Source organism: Ursus americanus, chromosome 21 (genome assembly GCF_024610735.1).
Source record: "Ursus americanus isolate L20-20 chromosome 21, mUrsAme1.1.p, whole genome shotgun sequence".
Lineage (NCBI taxonomy): Eukaryota > Metazoa > Chordata > Mammalia > Carnivora > Ursidae > Ursus > Ursus americanus.
Window position 1 is genome coordinate 42,984,426 of NC_142147.1, and position 19,636 is coordinate 43,004,061.

Here is a 19,636-nt window from a genome sequence, read left to right on the forward strand (position 1 = left end):
AACAATGTGCATGCATAACTTTGATAATAACTTTGATAAAAACTCTAAAATGTAATCTGGAAATGCATACCCTAAAAGGGTAAGAAGAGTTGGGAAGGACTGAGATTCGGGTTATATGCAAAAGAATCACAAGTGTGTAATTTGATAGAAATAGGGAGAAACCCACCCCCGCCAAGCCCAGGGCATCCTCCTCAAGTTTAGGGCAGCCTTCTCATGACCTGTTGGCCTGCCACCCTACAACAGCCCTCCTTGCCCAGTTCCCTGTCACTCACCAGCATACTGACCATCTGACATCTCTTTTTCCACCATCCAAGGTTCCTTCCCTTGCTCCAATAAGGAGATCATGTTGGGCTTAGAAATGGAGAGTCCTGTTTACAGGAGAAGAAAAATGAGAGCAAGAAAGAGACAAACAGGGAGACAATCAACTTGCTATAGCCTTTCTAGGACTCAATCTCAATCTCTTATTCATTAGGCAAGAAAAGAAATCAGAGGAAGGGCCGGAGTATGGAATGATGTTTGTATGAAGGATGAAGATGAAGCTTCTTTCATAGCAGTGATTCTCAAAGTGCTAGAGCAGGAGCACCACTGCCTAGGAACTTACTAGAAATGCAAATTCTTGGGCCCCAACCCAGACCTACTGAATCAGAAACCACAGTCGTTCTCAAACCTTAATGGGCATCAGAATCATTTGGAGGGCTCATTAAAACCCAGACTCCTGGGCCTATTCCCAGAGTTTCTGATTTTGTAGGTCTAGAGTGGGACCCCATAATTTGCAATTTAACAAACTCCGACCTCATTCTACAGCAATGGGAACTACTCATTTGTAACTCTTTGAAACTACTTCAAATTATTTCCTGGGAATAGGAAGTAGAAAATCAGCTAAGCACTTAAGATGACCTAGACATCCTTACCAAGCCATACCAAGTTCCTGTAGTTCTCCAACATGACATCTCTGTATAAATCCTTCTGAGACGGGTCCAGCCATTCCCATTCCTCTTGGGAAAAATCTAGAGCCACATCTCTGAAGGTCACCAGACCCTGAAATTAAAAAAAAAAAAAAAAAAAAAAAAAAAAAAAAAAGTCTTGTTTGCCAAGTGCTCCCATATGGTCCTAGCAGAAAAGATGAAATTCTGCCAGAGTTCAAAGCTCTGTGTGGCCTGAGGAAAATAATTATCGAGGAGCAAGTACATGCCCATGTTTGCCAAATATTTTGAGAGAAACAGAAATATTAGAAACAGATTCACTCCTTGAAAATTTCACATCTTTGTGAATAAGAAAAAGACATATACACAGGAAAAAACCCAGCTTATGATATGAAACATAAGTTTATAACATGTGCAAGTCTATTTTATATTACATATACTATGTATCAAGAAAATATTTTAGGGATTCCTTTATACTCCCCAAACTGAGATATCAGAAGTGTCAGAGTAGTGAGGGAAGGCCTTGAATTGGGCTTTAACAAAAGGGAATGATCTGAAACCTAGACTTTATATATAAGTAGAAACTTGAAAAACTGTGTCCTGAAGAAATAATAAAGTATATGTGAAGTGATTTAGGTAAAATTTTCATTAGAAGGTTATATGAAAAACCTGGAAAAAAACTTTAAGATCAAAAAATAAGTTTAGGGGCACCTGGGTGGCTCAATGCGTTGAGCATCCGACTCTTGATTTTGGCTCAGGTCATGGGATCAAGCCCCGTGTAGGGCTCCACGCTCAGTGGGGAGTCTGCTACTCTCCCTTTCCTTCTCCCTCTCCCTGCTCATGCTCTCTCTCTCTCTAAAACAAATAAAATAAAATCTTTTTAAAAGTAAAATAAAGGGGTGCCTGGGTGGCTCAGTCTGGTTAAGCATCTGCCTTCGGCCCAGGTCATGATCCCAGAATCCTGGGATTGAGCCCCGCAATGGGCTCCCTGCTCGGTGGGGAGCCTGCTTCCCCCTCTCCCTCTGCCTGCCACTCCCCCTGCTTGTGTGCTCTCTCCCTCTTGCTCTCTCTCTGTCAAATAAATACATAAAATCTTTTAAAATAATTAAATAAATAAACAAACAAACAGTTTAGCCTATACCACTGAACCATAAGCTGTTTGAAGGGAAGGATATCTGTTTTACAAGTTCATGAATTATCTGGTGTCTGTATAAAACCTGTCACACTGTAACAGTAAATATTTGCCACTTAGTGAATAAATGGTAAAATTTCCTCTAATAGATCCATGGGAAGGAAGAGTATTCAATGCTTAAAATGGCAGAGTTCCATTTTGCAGAGTATGGTCTCATTTTTTATTAAAAATCATGAAACATCTATCAGTGCAGAGAAGGGCTCTAGTGCCAAGATCTCAGATACTGCCACAAGCCAACCTGCAAGTGACTTCTTCTAAACACAGTGTCTTCAGGTCTGCTATGTTAACTCTTTTTTGAGCATTGGTCTATTTCGTTTTCTACTTTTTGAGCTAGATTTTCTATTTTATATTTACCTAGAAAGTAATCTCTTCTGCTCGTGCTTTCAAATTAAAAGTATACTGCTGTTCATCAAATCGCAAAAAAAAAAAAAAAAAGGACAAATATGGTTATTCTACATAGCAGAAATACAGATGAATGCGGCTAGAGAAAAAACCTCACACAGCCACATACTGTTCTATAACTTCCATGTGCCCCTCTACACTTCTCTGTGTCCTGGGAGGATGACCTGTATTAACTGCATTAATAGACTCCCTTGCCTGACCCCATTTTCAGTTGGTTTCAGCCACATGCAAGAGATGGGAGGGAGGCAAATGAAGCCCCTGGCACCCTCCGTGCAGCACCACCCTGTGTGGTCTCTGTCCTTTCATCATAGGTCACAATGCCTGTCAGAGGACTTTCCCACTCAGATCTCTCTCTCTGTCTGGGTTCAGGCCTAAGTTTTGCTGTTATGAGTCCCAAGGTATAGCACTATCCTTTCATAACTTGTAAAAAGTCCCCTCTGGAGTTTCTTGCCAGAACCCAGCACCACTACACTGCCCTAATAAATTCACTTTCCTGTTCTCCCATGATCATTTCATAGATTCTCTCTCAAAATACCACCAATCCCTTCCCTGTTCTCACTTTGAACTTCCTCATCTTCTTGTCACCACAGATCCTTGCTGAACTGTATCTATACTCATATATTCTGTCTTCCCTCTGTTACTATGCATAAAACTCCAGGCTCCTATCTATGACCATTCCCTCCACTTGTCCACACAAAGACATTGTTACCTCTCTCCCTTGTAATTATCGGGGAGATCAGTATTTTCTCACTTTCCTAGATTACTCCTATCAGTATACAAACTGATGCAGTATCTTTCATCTTATAAATAGATAAATTCCCTTCCATAATCTCACTGTAGTTATTGTCCCATTTCTCCTCAAAAACAAAATTCTTCCAAAGAGTTGTTTAAATCAGCAATGTCCAATAGAAATACAATGTAAGCCACATATTAAAATTTTTCAGTAGCTACATTAAAAAAGTAAATAGATTTAATGATGAAAACAAAATAAGAGTTGCTATATTTTTTGACCAATGACTACATGCCAGACACCCTAATGAGCATTTTACAGATATTATCTTAATCTCATTGTAAAATTTGTTAAAAAAAAAAAAGTAAAAAAGTAAGAAAAAAAGTATGAAACCCATTTTAGAGATGTTTAAGCCCAAATGTCATGCTTAATCACTAGGTTATATTGCAAAGAGGAAAAAAAAGTAAGTAAAAATAAGTAAATTTGGGGCGGCCTGGGTGGCTCAGTCGGTTGTGTCTGCCTTCGGCTCAGGTCATGATCTCAGTGTCCTGGGATGGAGCCCCAAGTCAGGCTCCCTGCTCTGCTTCTCCCTCTCCCTGCTCTTGTGCTCTTGCTCTCTCTCTCTCTCCCTCTAAATAAATAAATAAAATCTGAAAGAAAAAAAAAAGAGAAGCAAATGTAATAATATATTTAACCCATTATATCTAAAATGTTATTTCAACATGTACTCAATATAAAAATTATTAATGAGACACTTTACATTCTTTTTTGTACTGAATCTTCAAAATCTGGTATATATTTTATAGTTACAGCACATCTTAATTCAGAGAGTCTTAGGTGGCTATTGGGTACATTATTGGACAGCACAGGCCTAGTCTCTATATTCTCACCCTTCGGGTCCACTATTCCCCTGTGACCCCACTGCAATGCTTTCATCCCAACCACTCTATCAAGTAGCTTTTGTCAAGAATATCTGTAGCTTCCATGTTACCAAATCCAATGGTCAGTTCACAGTCTTCATCTTACTCTCTCTCTCTGAAGAATTTAATTCAGTTGATCATACCCTCTATGAAACACTCTGTACTCCTGACTTCCAGGACCCATACTCTTCTGGTTTTCCTTCTACATCAGTCCTTCTCAGTCTCTTTTGCTGGTTCCTCCTCTTCTTGTTAGCCTCCAGATACGAATACTCAAAAATTCAGTCCTTGGGCATCTTTCCTATCTACACTCACAATCCTACCCTCAAGATAATCCCTATCCTGTCCTATAGCTTTAAATACACTAATGATTCTCAAATTCACACCTCCAATCCTGACTCCAGGTATATGATCAATATTTCACTTGGATATCCAACAGTTCTCTCAAGCTTAATAGATCAAGAACTCAATTCTTGTTCCCATCTCATCATCCTGCCCTGTCTTTCCATCTCAGTAAATGGTAAGGTCATTTGTACAGTTGCCCAGGTCAAAATCTTTGTAGGTATCTTTGACTTTCTTTCTCTCACAGTCCACAACCAGTCCCTGGCCAAATCCCATATTTTCTATCTCCAACATATATCCTAAATCCCCCCAGCTCCAATGCCACCACCACAGCTCAGGCAGCTATCACCTTCCACCTGGATTACTGTAGTAGTCTCCTGACTGATCTCCCTGCTTCACCCTTACTTCCTTTCTATTTTCCTTTTAAAATAGAAATCAAATTAAATCACAAACATTCCAGTGACTCTCTTTCACCCTGAGAACAAAACTCAAAGTTCTGGTCATGAGTGTCAAGGACCCACATAACTTGTTCCCCAGCTCCTCCTCTGATTTCATAGCGTTCATTTCCCTCTGAGGATACTGGCTCAATGATATTCCTAGAATACATCAGACATGTTCCCACCACAGTAACTTCATATTTGTTATTCCTTCTCCTTTTTTTTTTTTAAGAATTTATTTATTTATTTATTTATTTATTTATTTATTTATTTATTTGACAGAGCGAGCACAAGCAGGGAGAAAGGCAAAGGGAGAGGAAGAAACAGGTTCCCCACTGAGCAGGGAGCCCAACCCAGGGCTTAACCAACTGCACCACTCAGGTGCCCCTTCCTTTTCCTTTTAAATCTCTTCTCCAGATCTTCACAAACCTCCTTCCCACTTTCACTGAGGCTCTTCTTTGCTTAAATGTTGCTTCCTCAGAGAGGCCATCCTGGATCTCCCTATTTAATAGGGCACTCAATAATCACACCTCTGTCCTTTATTTCACTTGCACTGATCTCCAGCACAAGTCATGATCCGTCTAAAGAGGAAAGTTCTTTTCCATCACATATTTGAGCACAGCACTGAGAAAAAAAGATAGCAAATGATTTGTAGAGAGATCATTTGAAGTAGTTAAGAGAGAGAGAAGTGGTGAGAGTGCTCATTGGGCTATTTCTGACTCTCTGAGGTCCCAAAGTCCCAAAAAATGAGGTGGAATTTCTGGAAACAAAGTGAAAACATCAACTTACCTGGGACATGGCTTTACAAAGTCCAACAGCCATTCTTCTTTCCTTCTTCAATCTTCTCTTTTGGAGAACAGTATCCTTAGAGGGGAGAATTAAAGGGGAAAAAAATGGCAGACCAGCCCTACGTTGCTGACCTAAGATTCACAAAGATACAACTCTTGTCCCTTTAAGGTCTCCACAGCCTCCTGACATGGGCCAGCCCTACCCCCTTTCAAGATCTGAGAAAAAGGCCAGAACTGAATTCAACCACTGAAGTCCTGACTGATATTAAGAACAGGTAGCCTAAACTCAACAAAATCTAAATGGCCCCTGGCTGTCCCTTAGACTTCATTTCCTACCTTCATTCCCCTTGGCTCATTCCACTCCAGGCACACGGGTTTTCTCACAGCTAATCAAACACTGTGCATACTGCTTCTTCAAGGCTGTTGCCTTTGCTTTTCCTTCTTCCTGGACATGGCTCACTCCCTCTCTTCATTCCTGCTTGTGCTCAGTTGTCACATTTAGATAGAGATATCTAAAGAGAACCTCCCTTCTCTTTTCCCTTATCCTGATTTATTTTTCTTCTTAGCATTTGACACCACTTGACATGTTTTCTTCTCTTTATTGTTGTTTCCCCAAACAATAGCATAGGATCTAACAGAACTAGGATTCGTTTGGTTCACTGGTGTATCTCTGGTGTTAGAATAATGCAGGAGCCTTTGCGGGTGCTCAAAAAATATTTGCCAAATGAATAAATAAATCTTGTTGTGCCTCCTGTAATACTAACATATACACGTTGTATATGTCATTATCTTACTTAATCTTCACAAAACTTCAAAGATAAGTATTATTATCCCCATCTTACCAACAAGTAAAATTGAGGTTCAAAAAGCTTAAATAACTAACTCAGTCATAAGAGTAAAACTGCAGTGAGACTCAAAAACTGGTCCTCTTTCAAGAGCCTACAATGTCTGAATGAAATAGTTAACATAACCTGGGGAATCAACGCTATCTATTTACTAGAGAAGCACCTTCAGAGCTGGCAGATATTACCTTTACTACTTCACGGGAATACAGCTTGAGGCAGGCATTGCTCATTTTTAATACAAACCAATAACAAATTGCACAGTCCCCTCAGAGCCAACGTTTCTTCATTCTGAAAATGAGCATAGTTGTGTTTGACCTAGAATTTAGGATACACGACCCCCTAATTCTGGGCTAGTGTGCACTAGCCAACTCAGGGTCTAAGAAATTTATTTTGTTAGTGCAATGCAGCTTCAAATTGTCCATAAAAGCCTTTGCAACCTCAGAGGAGAATCAATGAAGTATTCTCTGCATCTGGGAGCCCTACATACCATCTGCATAAAAGAAATGTTTTTTAAATTTCTGTTTGCAAATAGCTGGGTATCACTTGGGCAATATTTTTGAGATGAACATCAGTCTCTGAAAGAACCTGATTTTAAAGGCTTTGGTTTTATATAACTCCCCGGGCACATGCTGACCCTCCACTCCTTCACTCATTAGCTACATGACCTTGGGCAAGTTACTCCAGCTCTCAGAACATTTCTTTCCTCACTGTCAAGACTGCATGAGCCAATTCCTGGCATAGAGAAGTGCTGCCCTTGTTCCTGCCTACATTTTACATACACATTTGTAAAGGAAATGAGAACATTTTTCTTTATTAACCGGGAAAGTCAGAACCAAAATTTAGCTCACTTGGTACATAAGAAAAAGAGCCATGGATCAGCCTCTCTGAGCACCACACATGGAAGAGTTCTGACAAAGATAAAGCTAAAATCTCAAACTCCATAGCCTAAGGAGAGAAAGAGTGGGTTTTCAGACTGCGCTTTCCTCCCCCAGAGGCAGTCAATTTGAGGATGATCTCACTACAATGTCTTTAGACCGGGTCCTGTGACTCACAAGGGGAATGAAGGAAGAGGATCCCATATCCTAGAGGTTCCTAGTCCAAGATCAGGGACAATCCTCTCCAAAACCCTTAGAACCCTGGGTCCCCATTTTTCACTCTCACAACATGGGAAAGATCAAGAGAGTTTGGTGACTAAAAGCAAGGACTCTGGAGCCAAAATGCCTAGGTTCAAGACCCGTTCTGTCACTAACTGTCTGAACCTGGGCAAGTAATTTTAATCTTTCTGTGCCCACAATCACACACTGGGTCCCACACAATCAAGCTTTCCATCTCACATACTCATACAAATTCTCATCCAGTCACACACATACACTATCCGTGGTCACAAAAGCTCACCTGTAATGTCAAACACCTATGCAGTGGCATTTACACAAAGATAGATGACACACAATTACTCAGAGAGACAGTCCACGCAATCGCACACACAGTGACATACTACATAAGATCACACATCCTGTCATCATTACTCATACAAATTCATACCTGCATAGAGAAGATGGACACAGGTACACAATCACACCTGCTGTCACAAACACTGTTATATCCACAGAGACAAGTGGTCAAACATAATCACACACATTCACACTGCGACACACACAATGTCACACCCGCATCTCTCACAAACCCATATACAGTAACCCAGTTATACCTGCAGAAAACAGACACACACAGTTTTTTGTACGTGAGACACAGAGTTGCACATAAGCACACACGCGGTGACAGACAAGATCACATTCTGTCACACGGCGGCCTCTCACAGAGTTATACGTAACCCCAGAGGCACCCACCCTGGTCCCATCCCTGTCCCTGCCGGTCCACCCCAAGCCCGGCCCTGACCCCCGGCTCCCGCGCGCAGCCAGGCCCAACTCACCTCCCCGCGGCGCCGCGGGTTCTGGAAACCCGCCCAGCGACTCGAGACTCGCGACATCCCCTCCCAGAATCCCCCGCGGGGTGAAGCTGAGCAGGGACTGAAGCGCGCGGGACCCCGAGCTCGGCTGGGGAAACATCCAGCAGGACTGGACGCCGCTCCGCTTTTCCTTACGACCCTGCGAACCACGAGTCCCAGAACGCTTTGCGCCGGGGGCCTTCTTTGCTGAACTACATTTCCCAGAGGGCCCTAAGGCCCACCTCTACTCCGCGCCTGCGCACGCGGCCGCGGCGGAGGGTGTCTGAGGGGAGAGCTGTGTGCCTCCTTCTCTAGTCGTTCTCGGGCACTCAAGTGACCGTGGGCACCTGTTTGTGAGGAAACCGTGAAGCTCCGCGCGTCCGTGACTGTTACTGAATGCTCAGGTGTGGCGATCTGTATGTGACCGTCGTTGCACGGTTTTGTGCCTGAGCACCCCGGGGCAAAGCTTTCTGTCGGTGCAGTGAGCTTCTGTATTTAAAATCACGTCCCGTGATTGTGGGTCGTTGTGTGACGCCGAGAATGTGAGTGTTTGTGGAATTGTGAGAGGGACTGTGGCTGACTTTGGGCGACCATTTCTTTGTGTTCTTACCCCAGAGATCGAAAGAGTTTACCTGTGACACGAGGTGGGGCTTTTTTGTTTCTGGGCTTGCCTTTAGTGTGGAGCCGATGGGAGAGGTTACTTTGTATGCCTGCCTTTGTGTGTGACTGTCTCCAGATCTAACTGTTCTCCCACCCCTATGCCATCCCTCACCCCCGGCCATGGGCCGGGTCACTGTTACCTTCATTTTTATATCCTTTCTCTACTTGGACCTAGTGTGGTATCACAGAAGGGTAATTAAATGTCGTTAGGAAGACGCTCATTTGCACCAGAGCCCTTTATAATGTGATAGCCGGAGCTCTGGGGGTTCTCTTGGTGCTAACACCTTTTCACTTTACAACTTCACTTAGGGCCCAGCTTCAAGAAAACCTTCCACAGTCTGGAGGACAAGAATGTGAGCCCCTGCGTAATGTTAAAAAAAAAAAAAAAAAAAAAAAAAAAAAAAAAAAAAAGCCATGTCTGAATGGTAAAGAGGTTTTAAAAAAGATTTTATTCAGGAAAAAAAAATAGCAATGGGGGAGAAGAAACATCAGCATAGAACCGGGCTCAGTTCCAAATACAGCAAGAACAAGTCGGGTTTAAAATATGGAAAGAGCAAGTTGCTGGGGGTGGGGGCAGTCTGTGGTTGGAAAATTAAGACGAGACATCAAGGGTAGAAGGAAATTCTTGCCAGACTGAATTCTTGCTGAGGGCAGTCCAGCGTGATCAGATATCACCTGGATGGATCAGGAATTTAATTAGATATTAAGAGTAGTCAGATATCAAGGGCTCTGGCTAAACTGAGTTGACAGAATTCTTGCTAAAACTGGGTAATGCAAAGACAATCAGTGAAACCCAAAGGTTGAAGCGTAGTGGTTGAGAAGAGGGTCCGGAGGAGCCTGACTAAAATTCGATCAAGGAGAAAGTATTTGACAGTTAAAATTCTGAGCAAAGCAGCATTCATCCCCATCCCCAGACCCTGGAAGATCTAGAAGGTGTACTGAAATCAAGATATTGGTAAGTAGGGGTGTGTGGAAACGAGGGGGAAGTTCTTGAAATGAGAACCAACTAATCCCTCAATATACACATACGCGCGCGCACGCGCGCGCACACACACACACACACACACACACACACACACACACCCCTCTAATAGCTAAAGCCAGAGAGTCTTGGACAAAAGGATTCTGGCTAACAGGGCTGAAGTGATTTGCTGTTTATTCTGTGAAATTGGGCACTGTTGCTTTCAGAATAAGGCAAGCACTTTTTTTTTTTAAGACCCTACAAATATTTAATAGTTGGGTCGATTTAATGGGGAAATGTACTAGGTAAGTGTTCTTTGGATGAAAATTGTGGTTTGCTACCTGACCAGTACATCAAACAGTTCTTCCCTGGGTTTGATTATCAGTGCAGGTTGGAAATCGTCTTGTATATGTGCTGCTGAAGCAAGCACTAGAGATCACCTTGGACATTTCATACTAAAGTGCTAGAAATATAAGACACTCCCTTCTTGACTGGCACAGTGTACCTTCAGAGAAACTTTGAATGTGTATGACTATCTCTTCAGTGTCGGTAATTGATCACAGGAAGACTTTTTGTCCTTTATTTATTTTCTTACCTCATACCAGCAAGTCCAACACTGGTTTGAGTCTAGTCATCTCCAGTAGAACAGTAGTACTCAAGTTAGTGGTTGCACTGCTAAAACAAATTGTGGTAGGACTATGTCCATCAAGATCTAGTCAAAAAAGCAGAACTAGGGGCGCTTGGGTGGCTCAGTCATTAAGCGTCTGCCTTCAGCCTAGGTCATGATCCCAGGGTCCTGGGATCAAGCCCCGCATTGGGCCCCCTGCTCTGCTGGGAGCCTGCTTCTTCCTCTCCCACTCCCCCTGCTTATGTTCCCTCTCCCGCTGGCTGTCTCGCTCTGTGTGTCAAATAAATAATAAATAAATAAAACCTTAAAAAAAAGGAGAACTACACTGGCAATTTCAAACAATATTTAATTACAGGAAATCGATTATACAACGATGAATGACTAAAAGAGCAAAAACCTCAAGAAACAGCTAATGCCATAAAGCTTGGGGAAGAAAGGGGAAGGGATTGATTTACCAGAACCTAAGAGCTCTGAAGAGGAAGAAGTCTCAGCCTAGCTGTTAACGGGGTTTAGTAGTGTGGTGCTGGGAAAGCAAAAAGAATTTGCAGGCAAGCTCTAGCCCTCTTCTGTTGCTGGAGATACTGAATGAACCAGAAAATAGGAAGTGAGTTCCTTCTCCCTTTCTGCCTTCCAATCTCCCTTTAATGCCTCCATCGGCAAACTATAACAGTAGCAAGGGAGGCTGGGAACTGTCTTTGTCAGAGTTCTAGCTCCAAAGTCACAGAATAGAGAAAGGCATGTTTGAAGCTGAAACGATGATGGAAATGATTAGTATATGATCTTTGTTAAATTTCCTGGAAAATAAATTAATTCATATAATTTTCCAAGTTTCTTCTTCTTCTCAGAAACTTTTTTTTTAATTTTATATTTTTTTTGATGTAAAGTTCGATGATTCATTAGTTGCATATAACACCCAGTGCACCATGCAATATGTGCCCACCTTACTACCCATCACCAGCCTATCCCATTCCCCCACCCCCCCCGAAGCCCTCAGTTTGTTTCTCAGAGTCCACAGTCTCTCATGCTTCATTCCCCCTTCTGATTACCCCCACTTTCTCTATCCCTTTGTTCCTCTACCGATCTTCCTAGTTCTTATGTTCCATAGATGAGAGAAACCATATAATAATTGTCTTTCACTGCTTGACTTATTTCACTTAGCATTATCTCCTCCAGTGCCGTCCATGTTGCAGCAAATGTTGAGAAATTGTTCTTTTTGAAAGCTGAGTAATATTCCATTGTATATACGGAACACATCTTCTTAATCCAGTCATCTGTTGAAGGGCATCTTGGCTCATTCCATGATTTAGCTATTGTGGACAATGCTGCTATGAACATTGGGCTCCATATGGCCCCTCTGTTCACTATGTCGGTATCTTTGGGGTAAATACCCAGTAGTGCAATGGCTGGGTCATAGGGTAGCTCAATTTTTAACTTTTTAAGGAACCTCCACACTGTTCTCCAGAGTGGCCGTACCAACTTGCATTCCCACCAACAATGCAGGAATGATCCACTTTCTCCACATCCTCTCCAACACTTGTTGTTTCTTGCCTTGTCAATTTTTGCCATTCTAACTGGCATAAGGTGGTATCTCAGTGTGGTTTTGATTTGAATTTCCCTGATGGCTAATGATTTTGAACATTTTTTCATGTGTCTCTTAGCCATTTGTATGTCTTCACTGGAAAAGTGTCTGTTCATATCTTCTGCCCATTTTATGATTTGTTTATTTGTTTCTCGTGTATTGAGTTTGAGAAGTTCTTTGTAGATCTTGGATGCCAGTCTTTTATCTGTAGTATCATTTGCAAATATATTCTCCCATTCCGTGGGCTGCCTCTTAGTTTTTTGGACTGTTTCCTTGGTTGTGCAGAAGCTTCTTATTTTGATAAAGTCCTATAAGTTCATTTTATCTTTTGTTTTTTTTTGCCTTTGGAGATGTGTCATGAAAAAGGTTGCTGTGGCCAATGTCTTAGAGGATGCTGCCTATACTCTCCTCTAGGATTTTGATGGATTCCTGTCTCACATCGAGGTCTTTCATCCATTGGGAGTTTATCTTTGTGTATGGTGTGAGAGAGTGGTCAAGTTTGATTCTTTTGCATGTAGCTGACCAATTTTCCCAGCACTATTTATTGAAGAGGCTGTCTTTTTTCCACTGGATGTTTTTTCCTGCGTTATCAATGATTAGTTGCCCAAAGAGCCGAGGGTCCATTTCTGGGTTCTCTATTCTGTTCCATTGGTCTCTGTGTCTGTTTTTCTGCCAGTACCATGCTGTCTTTGTGATCACGGCTTTGTAGTACACTTGAAATCCGGCATTGTGATGCCCCCAGCTTTGTTTTTCCTTTTCAAAAATTCCTTGGCGATTCGGGGCCTTTTCGGGTTCCACACAAATTTAAGGGCTGTTTGTTCCTGTTCTTTGAAGAATGTCCTCGGTATTTTGATCGGGATAGCATTGAAAGTGTAGATTGCTCTGGGTAGCATGTACATTTTAACTATGTTAATTCTTCCAATCCATGAACATGGAATATCTTTCCATCTTTTTGTGTCTTCTTCAATGTCTTTCAAGAGTGATTTGTAGTTTCTAGAATATAGGTCCTTTACATCTCTGGTTAAGTTAATTCCAAGGTAACGTATGATTTTTGGTGCTATTGTAAAGGGGATGGACACGCTAATTTCTCTTTCTTCAGTCTCATTGTTCATGTATAGAAATACAACTGATTTCTGAGCACTGATTGTGTATCCTGCCACATTACTCAATTGCTCTATAACTTCTAGTAGTTTTGGAGTGGATTCTTTGGGTTTTCCATATAGAGTATCATGTCATCTGCGAAGAGAGACAGTTTGACTTCTTCTTTGCTGATTTGGATACCTTTTATCCCTTTGTCTTATTGCTGTTGCAAGGACTTCTAGTACTATGTTGAATAATAATGGCGAGAGTGGGCATCCTTGTCGTGTTCCTGATCTTAAGGGAAAGGCTTCCAGCTTTTCCCCATTGAGAATGATATTTGCTGTAGGCTTTTCATAGATGGCTTTTATGAGATTGAAGAATGTACCCTCTATCCCTACACTCTGAAGGGTTTTAATCAGGAAAGGATGCTGTATTTTGTCAAATGCTTTTCTGCAGCAGTTTAGAGGATCATATGATTTTTTTGCTTTTTTCTTGCTGATAAAGTCTATGACACTGATAGATTTGCGAATGTTGAACCACCCTTGCATCACAGGGATGAAACCCACTTGGTCATGATGGATAATCCTTTTAATGTACTGTTGGATTCTATTAGCCAGGATTTGTTGAGAATTTTGGCGTCCATATTCATTAGGGAAATGGTCTTTAATTCTCCTTTTGGATGGGGTCTTTGCCTGGTTTGGGGATCAAGGTAATATTGGCCTCATAGAATGAGTTTGGTAGCTTTCCTTCTGTTTCTATTTTTTGAAATAGCGTTAGGAGGATAGGTATTATTTCTTCTTTGAATGTTTGGTAGAATTCCCCGGGAAAACGGTCCGGTCCTGGCATTTTGTTTTTTGGAAGGTTTTTAATCACTGTTTCAATCTCTTCATAATTAAGCGGTCTGTTTAAAAAATCAATTTCTTCCTGTTTCAGTCTTGGTAGTTTATAGGTCCAGGAAGTCCTCCATCTCTACCAAATTGCTTAATTTATTGGCATAAAGCTGTTGATAAAAGTTTCTAATAATCCTTCCACTTTCATTGGTGTTGGTTGTGACCTCTCCCTTTTCATTCATAATTTTATTAATTTGGGTCCTTTCTCTATTCCTTTGGATAAGTCTTGCCGGTGGTTTGTCTATTTTATTTATTCTTTCAAAGAACCAGCCTCTAGTTCTGTTGATCTGCTCTACTGTGCTCCTGGTTCCTAATTCATTGATCTCTGCTCCAATCTTGATCAACTGTTTTCTCGTGCGTGGATTGGGCCTGTTCCTCTGTTGCTGTTCCAGCCTCTTGAGGTGAGAATATAAAAACTGCATTTTAGATTTTTCTATTCTTTTGAGTGAGGCTTGGATTGCTATGTATTTTCCCCTTAGGACTGTCATTGCAGTATCCCATAGGTTTTGGACCGTTGTGTTTTCATTCTCATTGGTCTCCATAAATTGTTTAAATTGATTTTTGATTTCCTGGTTTATCAAACCATTCTTGAGCAGGATGGTTCTTACTCTCCAAGTGTTTGAGTTTCTTCCAAATTTTTCCTTGTGATTGAGTTCCAATTGGAAAGCATTGTGGTCTGAGAATATGCAGGGAATAATTTCAGTCTTTTGCTATCGGTTGAGACCTGTTTTGTGACCCAGAACATGGTCTATTCTTGACAATGTTCTATGGGCATTAGAATAGAATGAGTATTCTTGGTTCTGGGGTGTAGTGTTCTATATATATATCTATGAGGTCCAACTCGTCTAGTATGGCATTCAAAGCTCTTGTTTCTTTGCTGATTTCTTGCTTAGGCGATCTGTCTATTGCTGATAGTGGAGTGTTGAGGTCTCCTACTATTAGTGTACTTTTATCTATATGTCTCTTTATTGTGGTTAAGAGTTGGTTTGTGTATCTTGCTGCTTCCCTGTTGGGTGCATAGATATTTATAATTGTCATATCCACTTATTGGATACATCCTTTAAGAATAATATAGTGCCCTTCTGTGTCTCTAACTATAGTCTTTAGTTTAAAATCCAATCTGTCTGATGAGAATTGCTACCCCAGCTTTCTTTTGAGGTCCATTGGAGTGAAAAATGGTATTCCATCCCTTTACTTTCAGTCTGAATGTATCTTTAGGTTCAAAATGAGTCTCTTGTAGACAGCAAATGGATGGGTCATGTCTTTTTATCCAATCTGTAACCCTGTGGGGCTTTATGGGAACATTTAGGCCATTTACATTGAGACCAATTATTGAGAGATATGATTTTAATGATGCGATGTTGCCTGTAAAGTCTTTGTTTCTATACATTATGACTTTCTGTTCTGTATCACTCTTGGGGCCTTTTTACTTTTATAGAACCCCCTTAATATCTCCTGTAGGGCTGGTTTTGTGGTTACGAAATTGGTCAATGACTGGCGATTCTGGAAGGTCTTTATTTCTCCATCAATTCTGAATGACAGCCTTGCTGGATAAAGGATCCTTGGCTGCATGTTTTTCTCTGAAAGAGCTTTAAAAATGCCCCCCCAAGGGTGCCTGGGTGGCGCAGTCCTTAACTGTCTGCCTTCAGCTCAGGGCATGATCCCAGCGTTCTGGGATCGAGCCGCACATCAGGCACCTCCACTGTGAGCCTGCTTCTTCTTCTCCCACTCCCCCTGCTTGTGTTCCCTCTCTCGCTGGCTGGCTGTCTGTCAAATAAATAAGTAAAATCATTAAAAAAAAAGTCCCCCAACCCACTCTCTCCAGGTCTGTGTTGACAGGTCTGACGTAATTCTGATACCTGTGCCTTGGTACGTGAGAAGTTTCTTTGCCCTGGCCACTTTCAATACTGTATACTTGGATCTAATATTTGCAAAATGCATTATGACATGACGTGGCGTAGGTTTGTCCTGGCTGAGCTTGGGAGGGGTCCTCTCTGCCTCTTGGACACAAATGTTTGTTTCCCTTGCTAGATTAGGGAAGTTTTCAGCTACAATTTGTTCAAATATCTCTTCTAGACCTCTGTTTTTCTCCACCCCCTCAGGGATGCCGATGATTCTGACATTGGAACGTTTCATTGAGTCAGTAATCTCCCGTAACTTACATTCCTGTGCATGGATTTTTTTTGAGTCCAGATTCTATTTTAGCTTTTTCTTCTACTAACCCATCCTCCAATTTGCTGATACGTTCTTCTGCCTCAGTGACCCTGGCCATCAGAGCCTCTAGTTTTGACTGCATTTGGCTCATAGAATTTTTAATTTCTGCCAGATTCACTCTCATTTCCACCCTTAGAGATTCTATATTCTCATTAACATTTTTGTTAATACTTTTTTCAAGTCTACACATCATCTTGACCATTGTTACTCTGAATTCCATTTCTGATAATTTGGTTACATCCATATCCATTAGTTCTGTGGCAGAGGCCACAGACTCATTGTCTTTTCTTTGCTGGGGGGGACTTCTCCTCTGGTCATTCTGATGAGGAGAGGTTGCGGGGTTGTCCAGAGCCCAAATTATTGACCGTGACCCAGGCCATGCGTCCTTGTTTTATAGGGATCTTAGGGATGTGGGCTTTTTGATTTTTTGGCCTGCCTTCTGGGGGAGGAGCCTGCCACGCCAATACTCAGGCAACCCTGTTTGGGTAGAGTCTCCGTGTCCCCTGCGAGAGGGGATGGGGATGGGCACCCTGTGAGCCGGTATTTCCAGGCTTTTGTTCCCTGGCGGCTTTCCCTGGCGGTTTGCTTTGCCTCTTCTGAGAGTCAGAGCAGCAGTTGCCACTTCTCAGCCTCTGTCTCAGAACAGAGGGATCGCAGACCGTTCTCCACTGATGTTCTGGCCACTTTAACTCTGTTTCTGTTGGTGCTGCTCAACCCTGCAGTGCCCCGGGATGTGCGCCCCACACCCGGCGTCCCAGCCCTCACTTCCAGGGCCGGTGTGTCTCTGTCCTTTGTGTTTCTAATACCACCAGCCGCCAGCCGCCCCCGTGCGTTCCGGAGCTCTGGCCCTCAGTCTGGTGGCGTGCTTTCCCCTGGCTCACAGTGTCAGTCTGCTCTCTCACGGGTGCCGGTCTGCGAGTCTGCCCGCTCCCCCATGCAGGTGGCTACCTCTTCCCGGCACTCAAACGCAGCAGCTCCCTCCCCCTTCCGTTTATCTTCCTATAAACCGTGCGTGGTTTCACAGCTCCCCACTTCGTACCTCAATACGCAGCGCTGGAGGTGTTCATTTGTAGAGATCCAGATGTATCTTTCTGCGTCTCACGCTGATTCCATGGATTTTCAGGCTGGTCTGGTACCTATCCAGCTCGACTCAGGGGACTGGCTGAAAAAGGGATCCCCTACTCCTCCGCCATCGTAACTTCCTGGTAATTTGCTTCTATGCCTAGTTTAAAAAATTTTTTTTAAGTTCACTTATTGTTTTTCCCATAATCTCTACACCCAACATGGGGACCGAACTCACAACCCTGAGATCAAGAGTCACATGCTCCACTGACTAAACCAGCCAGGTGCCCCATGCCTAGTTTAAATTATATAAGGCATAGATGTTAATAGTATGTTAGGTATTATAACGTGTAACTTTTCTTTCCTGGTATTTAAGAGTATGTGAAGTATTGTTTGCTGTGAGACATAGACCATAAACATCTAAACATTTTTTATTTATTTTTTGTAAATAGGCTTCATATCCAACATAGGGCTTAAACTCATGAGCCTGAGATCAAGAGTCGCATGCTCTACAGACTGAGCCAGCCAGGTGCCCCTAAACTTTTCTTTTTTAAAGACTTTTATTTTTAAAAAAGATTTTATGGGGAGAGAGTTAAGATGGCGGAGGAGCAGGGGACCTCTTTTTCAGCCGGTCCCCTGAGTCAAGCTGGATAGGTACCAGACCATCCGGAACATCCACGGAATCAGCCTGAGATGCAGGAAGATACATCTGGATCTCTACAAATGAACATCTCCAGCGCTGAGTATTGAGGTACGAAGCGGGAGCCGTGAAACCGCGCACAGATATCGGAAGATAAACGGAAGGGGGAGGGAGCCGCCGCGTTCGGGCGCCGGGAAGCGGCAGCCACCTGCACAGGGGAGCGGGCGGACTCGCGGACCTGCACCCGCGAGAGAGCGGACTGAGACCCTGAACCAGGTGCGCGCACCACCAGGCTTCTCACGGAACTCCGGAATCCCGGTGTGCTCACCGGGCATAGACTGAGACCCGGAGATCCGGGAGCGCGCGGGGGCGGCTGGCGGAGTTAGAAACCCAAAGGACAGAGACGTGCTGGCCCTGGAAGTGAGGGCAGGGATGCTGGGTGTGGGGCGCACATCCCGGGACGCTGCACGGTTGAGCAACACCAACAGTAACGGAGTTAAAGTAGCCAGAACATCAGTGGAAAACGGGCCGCAATCCCTCTGTTCTGTGACAATTCGGCCTCTGCTGCTCTGACTCTCAGAAGAGGCATAGCAGACTGCCAGGGAAAGCCGCCAGAGAACAAAAGCCTGGAAGTACCGGCTCACAGCGTGCCCATCCCCATCCCCCCTCTCAGGGGACACGGAGACTGTACCCAAACAGGGTTGCCTGAGCATCGGAGCGGCAGGCCCCTCCCCCAGAACACAGAAGGCAGGCTGAAAAATCAAGAAGCCCACAACCCGGGGCGCCTGGGTGGCGCAGTCATTGAGCGCCTGTCTTCAGCTTAGGGCGTGATCCCGGCGTTCTGGAAAGGAGTCCCTCATCGGGCTCCTCCGCTGGGAGCCTGCTTCTTCCTCTCCCACTCCCCTGCTTCTGTTCCCGTTCTTGCTGACTGTCCATCTCTCTCTCTCATATAAATAAATAAATAAAATCCTTAAAGAAAAAGCCCACATCCCTAAGATCCCTATAAAACAAGGGGCACGGCCTGGGACCCAGTCAATAATTTGGGCTCTGGACAACCCCGCAACCTCTCCTCATCAGAATGACAAGAAGGAGAAGCCCCCCCGCCCCAGCAAAGAAAAGACAGTGAGTCTGTGGCCTCTGCCACAGAAATAATGGATATGGATGTAACCATATTATCAGAAATGGAATTCAGAGTAACAATGGTCAAAATGATGAGTAGAATTGAAAAAAGTATTAACGAAAAGGTTACTGAGAATATAGAATCCCTAAGGACAGAAATGAGAGTGAATCTGACAGAAATTAAAAATTCTATGAGCCAAATACAGGCAAAACTAGAGGCTCTGACAGCCAGGGTCACAGAAGCAGAGGAACGGGTTAGTGAATTGGAGGATGGGTTAATAG

The 19,636-nt window shown here is 43.1% G+C and overlaps 1 protein-coding gene across 7 annotated transcripts in view; it reads right to left on the reverse strand.

Moving 5' to 3' along the window:
• Positions 1-8,693, reverse strand: part of ZNF527 (zinc finger protein 527) — a 30,281-nt gene extending 21,588 nt beyond the window's left edge. For 2 of the 7 annotated variants that reach the window (XM_045786246.2, XM_045786228.2), the window contains exons 1-4: positions 8,507-8,693; positions 5,733-5,807; positions 912-1,038; positions 285-368 (exon numbers count right to left, since the gene is read on the reverse strand). In XM_045786246.2, coding sequence (XP_045642202.2) covers positions 285-368; positions 912-1,038; positions 5,733-5,807; positions 8,507-8,563 — 343 coding nt within the window. In that variant the 5' untranslated portion in view covers positions 8,564-8,693. Of the gene's footprint in view, positions 1-272; positions 369-911; positions 1,039-5,732; positions 5,808-6,761; positions 6,865-8,506 lie in introns of all 7 variants that reach the window. The other 5 variants (XM_045786238.2, XM_045786218.2, XM_087871073.1 and 2 more) reach the window with 4 other exon arrangements.
• Between the last annotated feature and the right edge of the window lie 10,943 nt (positions 8,694-19,636).